The sequence below is a fragment of the Rhinolophus sinicus genome, linkage group LG02 (assembly GCF_036562045.2).
Source record: "Rhinolophus sinicus isolate RSC01 linkage group LG02, ASM3656204v1, whole genome shotgun sequence".
Classification (NCBI taxonomy): domain Eukaryota; kingdom Metazoa; phylum Chordata; class Mammalia; order Chiroptera; family Rhinolophidae; genus Rhinolophus; species Rhinolophus sinicus.
The window spans coordinates 113,707,674-113,723,774 of record NC_133752.1 but is presented as its reverse complement, the minus strand read 5'-3'; the positions used below and the strand labels follow the sequence as shown (position 1 = coordinate 113,723,774).

The window sequence follows — 16,101 nt, the reverse complement described above, 5'->3', positions numbered from 1 at the left end:
TGCTTTCCCCATCCTCACTGACAACAGAAAGAGGAAACCAGGTTTGAGAGGTAGACAAGAAGGACCGGGATTAGGACATGGGAAGGATTTGTGATCGGAGGTGTTGTTAGATTCAGGAATGGGTGCCCAAGGTAGGTTATCACGGAGCTCTTCCTGCTTCACACTAACAAGAGACAAGCTACCATGTGGGGGCTGGTTTGGGCAAAAGGCAAGTTGAGGGTCCCACTGACCTCTGCCCTTTCCTCCCAGCCCATCTCTAGCCCCAGCACCGTGTGACACATGGCATTTCAGATGAGGTCCAGCAATCCTAGGCTGAGGGGAGGGATGGGAGAAGGCTATTCCCAAGGAAAGGACTGGAATCTGGATAGGACAGGAGCTTGAGTTTTCACCCCGCCTCCAGGGTGATGCCTTTTGTTTCAGTGGAGCTAACAAACTTCCTGCTTGCAAATCTGACGCCCTCCTCACTCCCTGTTCTCTTACTGTGGCTTTTGAGACAGCTGGTTTATGGGTTGTTGGCAAGCCAGAGATTCTGCTGTCTGCTAAGCAGTGTACTTCTAGAATTTTTGCACACACTCTCACTCCCCTTTCTTAAAAAACAAAACAAAAAAAAACACCTCATTCGTATTTAATTCAATTCTTCTAAATAGCTTCCGCGTCAGTCTGTCTTCCCACCTTGTGTTGCATCACAGTCTCCCTCGTGGGTGTCCTGCCAAATTAAACTTGATGGCGTATCAGCTAGCAGAGTGCCACAGGGTCAGCCAGGGGTTCTTGCACGTTGTGTTACGGGCTGTCACACCTGCAGGCTCCTTTTTGTTCAGGTGGGTGCATACCTTCCTTCCTGCAGCCCTGTGTTCATGGTCTTCAGCTGTCAGTTCACACAGGCGGTTTTGTGCAGTTGTCTCGGGTAACTGGGAGGAGAGGGGAGGGTGGGCTGGGATATATAATGAACTCCTTGGGGAGTCCTCATTTGGAGCCTTAGATTATTAGGGTATAAAAGGACACTTGCAACTATGCATATTGGCCTTGGCCCGGGGCCACTGAGCCTCAGGCAGAAGCCAGAGGGCAGCTTGGCGCTCAGCCCATTGCTCCTCATCCCAGCCATTGGGCCCTGCCTTTCCATCACTGTGTGGTCCTAGTGAGCTCAGGACTCAGATCCGGTGTTTATTTGTGACCTCACACACGGTCTTGGCTAGTTCCCCCTCTAAAACACAGATACTCTCAGGGGATTGATACTTTAAGCCGGTAGCAGTTAACATCTTATCCAGGAATTAGTTGAGAGCCAGAAGGGAGCAGGAGTGGGGCACAGCCTGCTGCCATGGGTGCAGGTCACTCAGAGGGAAGAAGGGGGCTTATCCAGCACCCCCTCAGAGCTGAAGGACCAATATGTGTGTCCAAACGCGCTGCTGGGGCCCTGGGACAGCAGTGGCCTTCATCAGGGAAGGCTCTGAATGTAACTCACACCTGCATCTGAACAGGTGAGGGAGCAGGGCAGAGGAAAGGGGGCTTGGGCAGAGCAGGAAAAACTGGGCACAAACCTGGCTCTGCCACTCATTCACCCAGTGGCCTTGGTGGGTCAGTGGCTCTCGCCCTCGCCCTCGCCCTCGCCCTCGCCCTCGCCCTCGCCCTCGCCCTCACCCTCGGCCTCTGCCTCTCCCTCGCCCTCTCTGTCTGCCAGGCCCTGTGCCGTATTCTTTACACTCGTTATCTCATTGAACTTGACAGCACCGTGCTGTGTACATATCATCCTACAATTGAGTCCTGGACTGTCTCAGTCCTTCACAGGTGTGAACTCTGGAGTCAGACCTGGATTTGACTCCTGGCAATGTCATTGACTGGCTGGGCAACCTTGAGACAGGTGATAGAACTTCACAGTTCTCTAGAAAATGGGGATAACAATGCCCACCTCAAAGGGTTGTCATAAGAATTAAATGCAAATATATATGCTTATACATGATATATAAATATATTGAAAAATATGTACATGTTTATTTACTTGTAACTCACTTAGCAAGTTGCCTCGCATATTGGTAGTCACGCCATAAATGGACGTGCGAATACGCAGAGGGGAAGGATGGGGAGGCGGGCTTCAGCAGCAGCTGCTGTCTTGTGGAGGACAGGGCATCGCTAGACTGCTTTTGGCGAGAGGCTCCGCAGTCCCAGGCAGCCCTCCATGGTCAGCGCGGGGTTAACCACTGTGGTTTGGCTTGCTTGCAGAGGCTCCACGCGGAGCTGCCACTCAGCCTGGAGGAACTGGAAGATGTGTTTGATGCCCTGGACGCAGATGGCAACGGCTATCTGACCCCAGAGGAGTTCACCACTGGTTTTAGTAAGTTCTGATGGATTCTGGGGCCCCAGGGTATGGGTCCACCCTACCAGATGTCAGGCTAGAGCACAAGCTTTCCTGCCTTCCTGAAGTTTCCGGGCTCTGCATTTGGGGTAGGAGGGCCTTTTTTCATACATCCTCCTTGGCTGCTCACACCACTGTTACACATTGCTCACCACGCCATCACTGCCAAGTCCCCTGGCACCCAGGAAGGCCGAGGGCTATGCAAGGGAGCTCTGGCAGAAGGCCTGGCACAAAATGGGGAGCTGAGATGGATTTCCAGCCTCTCCTCTCTGCCTCAATACTAGTGGACGGCAGAGCGGGAGGACTCCGACCGAGTCTGGCTGAGTCTTCCAAGGTGAGGGGTGCCAGCGTCAGATAAATGTCGGGAAGGTTTGAATAGACCCATCATCCTCAAGATAACTGGGAGGAAAGAGCACTGAGATCCATGAACAAGACAAAGAAACTAGCTATGCCATCAAGCCACACTGATCTAATGTGGGTTAGAGCAAATACTGGTCAGATATCAGCAGGTAAGTTCCACCACTCCTCTAGCTCACACAGGTGCTGTACGTACACTTTACTTAGGAGTATCTGATGCCCTTCCTGCCCTTGGTGAGTTTGTAAGTGGCAGATTGCTGTATTGCCCGGCAGTTTGCGTATGGAAAAGTGCACCCGGACCGCTGAGTAACTTGTGAATGTGAAGTAGAGCGAGGCTGGGAGTCAGGATGCCGAGATGGTAACAGCATGGAGCATAGGCAGGCAGCTGCGGGAGTGCAGGGGAGGGAAGGTCCGGTTGTGTAGGAAGACATCAATGAAGAGATGAGTTCTGAGCCAGACTTTAAAGAATCAAGAACCATCCAGGTGCCACGGTACCTGCCATGCATCCTACCTTTCCCAGGTTCTAGCATCTCTGGCAGTATCTCTTGGAAGTAGGAAAGACACAAAATCCAGAACATGGTATCCAAGGATCTGTGCTGTAGGGGGTTTCCCCTTTTCTTCTCTCAGATGAACCCCAAATGATTCACAGCAAGTGAGAAAGCAAAGGTCTTCCTGGGTGAGTATTGCCCAGTTGAGATTCTTGTGCCATGCATCCCCAGGTCACTTCTTCTTCAGCCAGAAGAAGCCACGTGAAGAAGATGCAGGTGAACAGATGGCCCAGCTCCAGGAAGAGCAGGTGTACCAGGCCAGAGGGGAAGAGCATCTGGGTGACATGGACGAAGAGGAGGAAGCCCAGTTCCAGATGCTGATGGACAGACTTGGAGCCCAGAAGGTTTTAGAAGAGTAAGTGATCACAGTGATTGGGGGTGGAGGCCAGCCCAGCAGCAGCCTCTTTATCTGGTCCATTCGGCCATCGGCATGTGTTACGCCCCAAGCTCCGAGCTGCCAGCTGCAGGTCTTGGCCCACACAGCCTGTCCTTTGCAATGATTTGTCTGCGTGTCATGGTCCTGGGCGGTCTCAGCTTTGGATGCGTTTCTGCACGGGCATTACCCTCTCCCTGTGTCTCCCACTCTCGTCACTTATGTGGTCAGCACAGTCCGCAGCTCAGCGAGGCTCACACATCGAAGCTGTGCCAGGCCTTGACGGTTTTTGGTGAGTTTTGCCTAAGGCCTCACCATCCGCTCGCCAGCATTGCCACCTCCCTTGGAGCCAACCCAGGGTCTCTGGGGTTGTAGTGCGTCCCAGCCACCCCACCCGTGGCAGGCTCCCGGCAAAGATTCTTTACGTGGAAGTGTTCATACGTTGTATCCCTGAACTAAACCAAACCCATCAGGAAGCTGAGGCAGGAAACACCAGTTTTTACCAGTTACTGGAATAATCTGAAAATTTTAGATAGTTGGCACTTCAAACAAAACAATACCCCAATTTTCTTTTCTTTTTTTCAAAATGTGTTTTGGAATAAAGAGACGTGTGGATCTAAGCCCTGACATTTAAAACAAAATGAAATGATATAAAATAAAATAAGAAAAAGTAACGTAAATTAAAACGAAACGAAAGTAAAATAAAATTAAATTTAACTAAACTAAAAGCGTGATGGTATAAATAATGGAAACCAGACAGGGACTTGAAAAACGTGGAATGCATCCTGTCCCCTTTTCCCATTTCAGGGTCTCTAGGTCTTGGGTGTCATGAGGGGTGGGAATGGCCTAAGGATTGCAGCTGGTGTGTCCTGAGCTTGGGAAGAGGAGACACTGTACTGGAAGGTGACAAAGAGGAAGAAGAAAGAAGGGGCCTGCACACAGCCCACTGGCCGAAGAAAGTGTCTGCTGCTCTGTGAAGTTTTCAGCAAATGTAGGCTGTGCAAATGATTTGCAGACTGTGTCAGAGTTGAGAAAGTCAGGCAAGAGCTTTTGCCAAACAAGGAAGGGACAGGCAGAGGCCTAGGAGAGAGCCCTGTGGGAGGCTTCGCACAGGAAGTGGAACGACAGTGGCAGCAGCAGGAGCTCTGCTGCAGGCCAGATCTGCAGAGCTGGAGTGGGGCCGATGGCTGTGGTGGGGCTGCAGCTCCGTGAGAAGCTCATTAGGCAGACACCTGACTCAGCCTCTCCCAGGACAAGAGGCCAGAGCACAGACCACCGCCGGTGCCCCTATGAAGCCTCCTCCTGTGGGAGGGGGGAAGAGAGGGCGGTGTGGGCAAGCCAAGGGACCAGAGTAAAGAGAGGCGCCTCTCAGCCCACCCATCACGGCCAGGACGGCCACCCTCCTGGCAGGGCTGTCAAACCCCGAGAGTTCACCAGCTGTTTCTCTGAGGACCTACGTGAAAGGCCTGTGCAGAGCTGAGTCAGTCTGAGGAATCCTGGAGAAGAGAAGGCTCTGGGGAGGCTTTCAAGAGTGGTCTACAAAGTTTCATACGCAGAAGATGGTGAACAGCGATTTCCATCCACGTTGAAGTGGAACAAGAAGGAAGTGGGTGAAGTTCCAGCATGAGGAACTGTCATGACCGTGGGGCCCCGGGGAAGCAGATCGAGGAGGCTGTGATGACTTGGCTGTCCTGGAGGACAGGTGTGGACAGATGGGCCTCGCAGGACCCACGCTCGCCCTGCACCCGTGTCCTTCCAGGAGGAGTACCCCAGGCATAGACTGGACATCTGGACTCCCAACTCTTTTTGGTGGTTGGATTGACTGGGTGATTTTGCAGCGTATGGGCCTGGCTTATTTTTCATCAAGCATTGAAAGACATGTCCCTTCTCCGGAAACATGGGGGGAGGTTATATGGCCATGACTAGTGGTTCAAAGAGCTTTGGAGAAGGTCAAGTGGGTCTGCAACCCCCCCAGACACTAGCTGATGGGGGGCAGCTCTGCCAGGCTACATTAGGAATTTGGCAGATGCGAACGGACACACCTAGACTAGCAAGATGGATCTTGGTTTTTACAACGCACTTACTTCATCAGGGGAGCAACGTGCCACAGTGACAGGAGGCCATCGTGGCATCTCCCTGCCGCCTTTCATCTCTGAACCTGTTGTGCCATCTCGATGGGGCCTATATGCCAAAGTGGACAGCCACAGCAGTTCTGTGCGGGGGAAACAAACTCATTATGGGAAACGGGGACACACCTGACCCCCCTCTCGTTTCCCAGCTTCCTTCATATCATCCAGTTTAGTGCTGGGTTCTCAACAGATAAGACATACTGCCAGGTGGATAGGTGGTCTAGATGAGCTGGTGCGTGTTTAGATGGGGTGGAGCAAGGGAAGGAGGGAGGCAGGGATGAGACAGATGAGGAGGTGACTAACCAGAGGTAGGTTTATTTCTCAGAGAGTGCCGTCTATGCCCCAGGCTCATTGCTAACATGGCATTATCAAATATCACTCCTGAGGAAAGTTCCTCAAATATAGTGCTGGTTACACCAACACAGAGGATTTCATTCTTTATCCTGAGGGTTTCTGGTTTTAGAATTCAATGGTGTGTAAATCAGATTGCTCTCTGGCTCAGTGAGATCATTGCCTGAAGATCATTGAATTTCTCCAGAGAGGACAGCAGGGTCCAAGGTGTGTCCCATTCCTCCCTGCTTGTCAGCATGAGCCTCGGTGTCTCTGTGGCCGTGCGTGCACACACATGCCCAGGGTGCCTGGAGTCCCCTGTGTCTTTGTCTCTCTGTGGCCGTGCGTGTACACATGTGCCCAGGGTGCCTGGGGTCCCCTGTGTCTTGGTCTCTGCCTGCTCCACCCCTCCTAACATTGTTTGTCTTTCCGTGTGTGCACACACACCTTTCAGACTTGCTCCTTCCCTTCTTTCACCTGCCAGTCATTCCCGGTGCCACCAAGGCCCAGTGGGGTGTTGTTGCATGTTCTCTTCCATTCCCCGCAGTGACAGTTGCTCTCTGCCATCCATCAGATGGCACATCTTTACCTCTCAGCTGTGAGGACTGTCCTTCCTAGGGTGACACACTCTCTCGTAGCTCCAGCATTTGTCCTCACATGCACCAGACTCCCATCCTGCTCTCTGCTTCCGGGCATCTGAGGTGTGCCCAGCACATGGCTGTGCATACCCAGCACCCCCAGCCCATCAGAGAGATGGGACAGTAGAAGCGGTCAGGCGAGGCAGAGAAGCAGGCCCCACAGGAGCCGACAGCCCCGAGGTTGCCTCCTGGCCCCATCACTTACCAGCTGAGTGGCCTGAGTCACTCACGTCACCTCTCCTCATCTGCTTCCTCATCTGTAAATGGGTGACGGCAGCACAGCCGCGTAGGTTACTGTGAGGATAAAATGAGCTGATGTGCACACAGCAAGCATTCGGGAAATGCTAGCTACTCTCGTTGTCATAATGGTGACACCGTTGTTTCCAGCGGTCAGTTTCACATCTGGGAACCTGCGCTCCGGGAAAGCCTCGTTTCCACACTCCCATGTGTATGTCCCTTTCCTCCTGCAGTGAAAGCGATGTCAAGCAGCTCTGGCTGCAGCTGAAGAAGGACGAACCGCACTTACTGTCCAACTTTGAGGATTTCCTGACCAGAATCTTCTCGCAGCTCCAAGAAGCCCACGAGGAGAAGAACGAACTGGAGTGCGCCCTGAAAAAGTGGGTACCCTCAGCTGCTCTCTGTACATATGTGCGAAGGACAGGAACACAAAGTGCTCTTTTTCTTGTGACACCTCCTTATCACTGTCTGCCAGAGTCGGGGCCAGCCCTATAGCTGCCACTTTATGTCTGTCTGTCTATCTATCAATCAGTCAATCAATCTATCATCAATCTATCATCTCTCTCTCTCTCTCTCTCTCTCTCTCTCTATCTATCTATCTTTCTATGTTTAAGCCCTTGCTCACATGTATTAGGTCCTCACCATATGCTAGGCACTATTCTAAATACTTTATGAACACTAGCTCATTTGGACTATTTATTATTATCGGCATTTATAGATGAGGAAATTGAGGGAAAGGTTAAGTACCACGCCCCGGAACACACAGGCAGGGCCAGGATTCACAGACAGAGATAGCCTGGCACCCCAGACGAGGTGAACACTCTGCCTGCCTCTGGACAGGAAGACCCCCGGATAACGGACCTGCCCCCAACCCTGGACTGGCCCTCAGTCCACTGAGTTTCCCCCTCCTGACCAGTCCGTCCCATCAGGGGGTCACATCTCTCCTCTGCCCTCTTTGCGCCCAGGACCTCTCCAGATAACTAGTGATTTCTAGGAGTCCTGCTTTGCCCGGAGGAGGCAGGACCAGGCCAAGCGAACAGCAACACCGGACTAGGTTGCCCAGGAATCGAACGGGAGTCAGCCGGCACCCGAGGGCACAGATACGGCGCGGGGCAGCCTGATGACGCCCATCTGCCTGTGGGAATACGTGGGCCGGGGCGGCGCTGTGCTTGTCCACACACGTTACACATCAAAGCTACATTACAGCAACCAGCTCGTGCGCTGGGCAACACGGGGTAACTAATTCGTCACCCTGAAGGTGCAGCCAAAATGCAGGGCGGGGTTTGGGTCCAGCCCCGAAGCGTGCCCTGCTTCCCCACCCCCCACGTGCACGCTCGCCCCCACCGGAGACGCGCTCAGATGCCACCGGAATCCCCCACAGTTCCAACGCAGGCCACGCCCCTCCGCCGCCCCGCCCCTCCGTGCGGAGGCTTCCTCGTGCCCAGCGCTGCCTCCTGGGGGCAGTGTTCACAGGCTGTGTGGACACGGGCTTAGGGAAGCACGCAAGCCCCAATTTATAGCAAAAAGCGATCGCCATGTGTCTTACTGTGTAGATCAGCTATCCGCACATTACCCCGAGTTCCTTTGCATTTGTGCCTCCCCCACATTAACTCTAAAAATAACTTGTTGAGGTCCATTGGGTGTACCCAGTTCTGGAAAAGAGGATCTTCAGGATCCTGAGTTATGAGAAAGTTGTGGCCAAGTAGTGCTGGAGGGAACACGTTTTGGTTAGAGGAATGTTATGAGCATTTTGGGGCAAGGCCCCCAAGGCTTGGAGAAAGGCGGTGTTGAGGGTACACTTCTATATAGTCTTTAGCTGATTGAGCCGTGAGCCAGACAGATCCGAATTTGAGTGTTGGCTCTGCCACCTATTACCTACTAGCTGTGTGACTTAGGACAACTCTCTTGACCTCTCTGAGTCTCACCTTCCTTGTCTGTAAGATTGGGATGATAATAGTATCCATCTCATAGAGCCGTGAGGATTAAATGTGATAATACATGTAAGCATTTGAAACAGTGTTGGCAGACACATAAGTATTCAACGAATGTTATAATAACAATTATTATTGTTCTAAATGTTTGTCAATCTTAGAGGATTTGCTGGGTTGAAGTGGAGAGTTTCAGTCTTGATACAATCAGAGGTGAAATTGCAGGATCGCTTTGCCCTCCCAGACAGCATGGTGCACGTGTAGAGCCTCGCTGCTCAGTGTGGTCCAGGGACCAGCAGCATCAGCATCGCCTGGAAACTTCTTAGGAATGCAGAATCTCAGGCCTCGCCCCGCCCCTACTGAATCTGCAATTTAACAAGATGTCCAGGTGCTTTATGTGTGGATTGGAGAAGGGGAGTCGGGGTGGGGGGAGGTGGAGGGGTGGGTGGGGTGGGCTGAGTCAGGAGCTCTGGGTGTGAGTCATGCGTAGCTCTCCAACCAGCTAGCTCTGTGACTTAGCTCAAGTCTCTGGCCTCTCTGAGCATGGTTTTCCACCTGTCACATGAGGGGGATGGACTCATTTCTGACCCTCAGCACACCCCCACTCCCCTCTGACCCCAGCAAAAGTCAGGTGGCACCCCCCAGAGTGGAAGGTACTCTTGTTTTCTAAAGAGGGGAGGGTCACAATCTAAATGGGTAGGCAATGACCCAACCCACTGCTGGAATCTCGCCTGTAGGACCTGTTCTGTGCAGAGCTCCTGCTTTGCTGCAGTGCCTCTTAACCCTTACATACATCTTAAAGTGGCCTCTGCCGGAGTTTTGCCCTAATTTAGTGATTGCTTAGAAAGTTCTTGAGATGAAAGTCAAGGTCACTCTTGGCCGCATGTGCAAGACTAGCTCTCAGCCAAAGGTTCCAGCTCTCTGTGACCGTTGCCTGTTGATATCCCTGCTGGCTACACTTGCCCTGGGGTCAGCAGAGGAAGGCGCACTCCTGGCTGGGGGGCTCTGGTGGGATTGGGGACTCAGTTCTCTGGCCAGTCCCATTTCAGGGGTGTTTTCTGGGTGCAGAACCAGAGAACTGCAGGCTGTAGTGAGCAGAGCACTGCAACAGGAGAGGACAAACCTGAGTTCCTGTCCAGGCATTGACACTGACCAGCTGTGTGTGCTCAGGCAACTTGCTTTACCTCTCTGTGCATTAGTTTCCTTATTGGTAACAAGAGAGAATGGGATTGGTGTATTTCAAACTTTTTGTGATTGTAACTCACTGAAATAAATGCACTTGACTTTGCAACTTTCATACACTTATAAGTGTGCTTAACTGAAACTTTTCATGAAATGGTGCTCACCGTTATTATATATTGCATGCTCTGATATTTTCTATTAGAATCTGTCTTATTCTCTTCTCTTCAAGACAAAAAAAAAAAAAAAAGAAAAAGTTGGTCACATCCCGTTTCTGGGCCAACTAGACCAGATGACCTACAAGGGCCCTTACACCTGAGAAGTCAAACAGGAAACTGGAATCCCCAATAGGGTATCAAATATGTAAATGAAATTCTTTACAAATGACTCAGGGTGAGGTTAGGTGATTCTGGGACATCACCTAGGAGTCGAGTTTGGAGGTTTGGGCTTGTTTGTAGGAGGGTCATAGCCAGGCATTCGTAAAGGAAGAGAAAGGAAACTCTGGGGAGTGGTCTGGTTCAGGCTGGAGCTGGGGAATCCTGAGAACTGACACCATGCCCCAAGCTCCTCCACGGCTGGCTTTTCAGTACAGGGTATAACATTTCAACTCCCTCTGGGAAATGAGTTCCTGTCCCAGAGATGGTGATGAGAGCTCGGGTCATTACCGCTGTGGGTCCAGCTACCAGGGGATACGGTCCACGTGTTTCTAGTAGCTCGCATTTAACAAGCACTTACTCTGTGCCAGGCTCTGAGTTAAGCAAAGGGAATAGAGAGTCCCTATCTTCGGGGAATTTGTGATCACAACCATGAGCCAGAGCTTATACACAGAAAAACTCTGTCATGAGGCTCACCAGAAAATTCCCGTGCTGTTGAAACACTAGGTGGCATTGCCACTGGCAGCAGCAGCTTTTGCTTCTTTCCCAAACCACATACCTCGTTTCTTTCTCCCACTGGGCCAGAGGAGATGGGACTGACCTCGGGCGGAATCTGGCCTCAACCAGGTCAGGCAGGACCCGGACGTCCTGCCCCCAGGTCCCCAGACTGGACCCTGCCCCTCAGGGTTTACAGCTGTGCTGCAGGAAACGCAACAGGCCCACCCCGTTTCCCTCTCCAGGCTCACCTCCAGGTTCTGAAAGGCAGGAGGGCGCAGCTGAATCAAGTGCTTGGGGAGGGCTCGTGGTGACCCAGCCTCTGGGACATTGTCAGAAACAAACTGGTCCTTCCTTACCTCCCTGCCATGCACTTTTTTCTTTTTAACATGCATATTGGGAACAGGGAAGAGACAAGTCTGGGAGCATTTGATCTCCTACCCCTTGTCCTTTGGGACAGAGGTTGAGGAAATCTCAGATTTGAGTCAGAATCCTGGATATAGTGTTTGCTTCTATAGCGTGTCCACTGGGAAGTAGCCACAGCCCCGTGGTGTGAGGTGGGGGACATGGTCAAATGCAGGAACCTTGGGCTAAAGCCCAGTTCCTCTGCTGAACTTCCCGAGTGAGGTATATTCCCATCGTGCTGCCACTTCTCTTCGGGAGGTGGGAGTCACTCTACCACTGTCACTGTACCACTGTCACTCTCCTCGGTGTCTGCTGTGCAGACGCTCAGAGAACTTTACAGTTAGCGTGCGGGATGGAGTTTGGACTTAGGAAGAACTTCTGGCCATCAGAATTAGGAATTTCTTTGCCATGGAAAGCATCCTCCCTAATGACATTTTCCTGGAAAAAAGCTTAAGCTCTCCAGATATAGAACGGTGCTGTCTGGAGGCAGCAGTCGGTTTGGACCTTTCACCAGAATTACTGGCAGGTGATGAGGCCCCACCCAGGAGGGCCCAATGCACTTGGTCTGGGATCAGGGCTCGAAGTCTGCATTTATAATATATTCTGAGGGATTCCGGGTTTTGACCAGAATTGGAATCTGCTGGATAAGTTGACCTGATTGGGTTCTTTACAAGGATCTAACCCCCAGGCTGGGGGTAAGGATGAATTAGGCTGTGTCTGGGGCGTGCTTTGAGCTCTGGGGGGAAATGTGCTTTGTAGATCAAAGGCCAGCCACAGGGCCACGGGTTGCGCTCTGCCTGTCCCGGCTCAGTCCTCTGCAGCTCCATGGCCTGGGCAGGTCCCCCAGGGGGCAGGTCCCCCAGGCCGCCAGTCCTTATCACCAGTGAACCACATTTGGCCTTGACAAACTTGGCATGCCCTCATTGGAATCAGTTCCTCATGTGCAATCTTTCCTTGTCCAATTGAGTCGGGCCTCAGGTAGTTTCTTGGGAGCGTGTGGGCCCTCACGTTGTAGACCCTGCCCAGCCACCGTCCAGAGTGATTTCCCGGGCTCTAGGACCATGTCCAGCCAGGAGATAATGTGTCTTACAGCCTGCCAGCCCAACTATGATCCCTGGCACCCTGACATAAGCCTGAGAATTTGTGTTCTGCAATGTGGAGCTTTGGGGACCTGAGAATCTTTGGGGAGGTCATCATTTCCTTGGCAGTGCAAGCAAATAAAACATATATATGACAGGGGGCCCATATGTGCCACCTGTGAAGGGAGGGCCTTAGCTGCGTGTTCTCGAATGCTAGCTTACTTCAGAATGAGCAGAGAATCTTGATTAAAAGGTAGATTCCTAGGTCCCTCCCCCAGAGAATCTAAATCAGTATGTCTTCGGGAGAGGCCCAAGAATGTGCAGACAGACCACAGAGCACACTTTGAGAGATGCTGCTCTAGGTTGTTGTCGTGCAGGGCGGCCTGCGGGGTCTCTGGTCCCGCTCCCCATACAAGAACGCAGGATGTGGTGAGGCCAAAAAGGAACACCCACGGAGCCATAGGTAGGGGAGTCATACCACTATATTCTCTCTGGCGGCACTATACTCTCACTGGAGGCTGGATCCACACTGTCCGCAAACCGCCATCCTCTTGCTAGCCCCCATTCTTCTCTCTTCTCTCTGCTAGTGTAGCCACAGCAGTTATATTAGTGGCCAATGGCTCACTGGTTACAGCTGACGGCCAACTAGCCACAGCTGATGGCCATGCAATCACAGTTGATGGCCATTTACTACCTGAGCCAGGCACCTGTCTATGTGAGGCCGAGAGCCTGGAAACTGCTTTTTGGGGTTCTGTCCCCACAGTTGTCTATCCAGAAGGTATCAGCCTGCATAGGTGCACCCAGAGTGCCCTTCCAGTCTGTAACTGTACTCCTGCTCAGAGGCTAAGGCTAAGAAGTTCTCGATGAGGGCTAGAGGTGATGAGGCTGTGGCGTAGCCGGGCACCTGTGTTTCATTGGTGTGTTACTATGTGAGGCAGCAGCACGCTGGTTACCATCGCCCTGAGAGCAATTGGAAAGGTGAAGACTGTTTGTGCTCTGCATGCTCCATGGGCATCATTTGTAAACCTGACTAATGAAAAATGGTTTGCTTTATGGGATGGGATAAAGCTGCAAAGTTGGTTTATACAAGACAGCAGTATCTAATTAGGGAGAAACCATCCATCTTGAAAATTCAATTGGCGACTTCACAGCCTTTGCAGAATTTTCTACAAACGCTTGTTTTCCTTTCATTAAGCTCCACTTGAATCATGTGTGCATGCGCGTGAGTCACAGAGGCAGAGAGGGAGATAGAGGCAGAGAGAGAGAGAGAGACAGAGGCAGAGAGAGAGACAGAGGCAGAGGGAGAGACAGAGGCAGAGAGAGAGACAGAGGCAGAGAGAGAGACACACAATTGGAGTCCAAGAGAGACTGAGTTCAGGGGGACAAGAAAACCCGAAATAAGATTTTTCTTGTAAGTTTCTCCTTGCTGTCCAGAGACTGCAGCTTCAGAGAGAAGATGGCCGGGGGCAGTGGTGAGTCTGAATCTCTTCCATACCATTCTCACCTCAACCACAAAGCTGGCTGAGGCCGAACGTGCTTCCATTTCTTCTCTGACAAATAGCAGACTCATTGAGACTGTTCCAATCCAGAGTGTTCACTCTGATCAGTGCATGTGGGGCAGGGGTGGGGGAGACAAAGGGAAGGGAGTCAGGCCGCTGCCGTGACCTGGGCCCTGCCCAGCGCTGTAGTGCAGTCAGTGAGCCCATTCCTTGCTCCAGTTTCTGCTCTCGCCACAATTGACAGACTCCAGATGGAATTTGGATCGCTGACAATCCTAAACACTAACATATGGAGTTGTCAGTTTTTAAACTTAGGACGCTTGGAACACCAGTGTGCTGTTGTGGATGGGACATAGGACCGGGAATGAGATCCTTCCCCCGTCCCCTGCCAGGGAATCTGGGTGACCACAGGCTGGTAGCTTCACTGCTTTGACAAACCCTCATTTTCTTCACATGCAAAACAAAGAACATGGGAATACATGAGCTTTTTCTGCTCATCGTCTGTGATGGGGAAGGGGGATTCTTTCTCCTTTGCATCTGCCTTTCACCAGACTTTGCAAATCAGCAGATGTTGATCAGATCACTTCCCGCCCACACAGAAACACATGAGATCAGAATGACTGCTCTCCAAGGCCAGTGGCCGGTTTTGAAGGTCTTCCTTGAGTTCAAGTTTGTGAAATTAATGTAAAACATAGAGAAATGTCTTTTGTTCCATCCAAGGTCAAGACTATACCTTAATTTAGGGAAGGGAGAAAGTACTTTCTTCCTGGGATGATTTCAGCACACCCCTGCCTAGAATACAGGAAGTGGACCAGATGACTTTCTGAAACCCTCCAAAATCTGACCAGATTTTGTTCCGAAGTAAAGACAAAGCAGAGAGGAAACGGGAAAAACATATTTTGACCAAGCAATATTCTAGAGCCGGAAGGTCTTGGCCTATGTGTCATTAGCGGGAACCTGAGTGGTATTGAGTATTAATGCTTTACTCTAGTGTGGTACCTTAACTCTCAGTGTGCAAAGCACTTTGTGAAGGTTAATTAATTTTCACAGTCCCCGTGGGAGGCTGGCAGGGCTAATTATTGCTAACTACATCTCACTTTCCAGTTCCCTGTAAATTATCTGTGAAGGCCTCTCAGAACCTAAGCCTTGTATTTCATGAGAATCCCTATTTCCCCACCCCTACTCTCTTCCCTACACATGCATGCACTCACGTGCACACACAGACACTTATGCTCCTCATTTAGAGAGGGGGTGTCTGCCACTCTCAGTGGCATTTCATCCTCTAAGTTGGACCTGTGCTTTGCATGCTGGCTTTTAGTAGGACTCATTCTTTCAGATGCATCACTGCCCATATGGCATCCTCAGGACACAATTGTTACTCCTTCCTCTCACAGCTGAAAATCTCCCTTTCCTGGACTCAGCCTTTCGTAACGTTTCCCCTGACAACCCCACCATCCTGCCCAGGACCCAAGCAGGCAGCTCCCTCCACTTTCCGTCCAGTCAGGGTTCTGCAGTCACAGCATTACTACCAGCTGGAACCCAGCAAGGCCCTGGGGGGTGAGATCACTTCATGGTGTGAGGCTACTGCCTGTTCCTTTCCTCTGTGCTGCCTTAGCATTGCACTTGGTGTTTTCAGATGCTAAATTCCTGGTGTGCAGAGACTCTTCCATAAGGCTGAATTATTTTACCCAGATTGTTGCCGTACGAAGGTCTTAATCAGTACTTTTTAATGTTGGTGGTGATATTATGGATCTCTCTTTCCACATTTACTCTTCTCTGCTGAGCCACCCCAGCTTAGGTCCTTCCCCGTGTCTTCTGTTTCCTAACGCATCGCCATTCCTGAACAGGTCTTCATACCACATACACCAAGCTGCTGCATGATTCCCCTTCAGCTTCTACTTGCCTCTCGGCTAAAATCTGAAGGAATTGTAGAGTAGCAACTCACAAAATGATGTCTGCAGGTCTCTGCAGAATCAGAGAATTCATTTAATTAGAATTTATTAAATGCAGTCTATCTGCTACCTATTGTGGAAGACACTTCCAAATGCATATTCTTCTTTAATCCTCACAACCCTTTTCTAAGTACATAATGCCATCTGATTTTCCAGATACAGAAAACTTCAGGCTCACTGAGGTAATCTGACTTGTCCAAGGACAAAAAGCTTGTAAATATCAGAACGAGC

The 16,101-nt window shown here is 51.2% G+C and overlaps 1 protein-coding gene across 6 annotated transcripts in view; it reads left to right on the top strand.

The window, feature by feature from the left end:
- The window catches only part of CRACR2A (calcium release activated channel regulator 2A), a 133,561-nt gene that overhangs the window by 63,281 nt on the left and 54,179 nt on the right, over positions 1–16,101 (top strand). For all 6 annotated transcript variants that reach the window (XR_012493823.1, XM_019756945.2, XM_074325250.1 and 3 more), the window contains 3 exons: positions 2,215–2,326; positions 3,424–3,607; positions 7,193–7,339. Coding sequence is in view for 5 of the 6 variants with exons in the window: in XM_019756945.2 (XP_019612504.2) it covers positions 2,215–2,326; positions 3,424–3,607; positions 7,193–7,339 (443 nt within the window). In the remaining variant the exon portion in view is untranslated. The remainder of the gene's footprint in view (positions 1–2,214; positions 2,327–3,423; positions 3,608–7,192; positions 7,340–16,101) is intronic.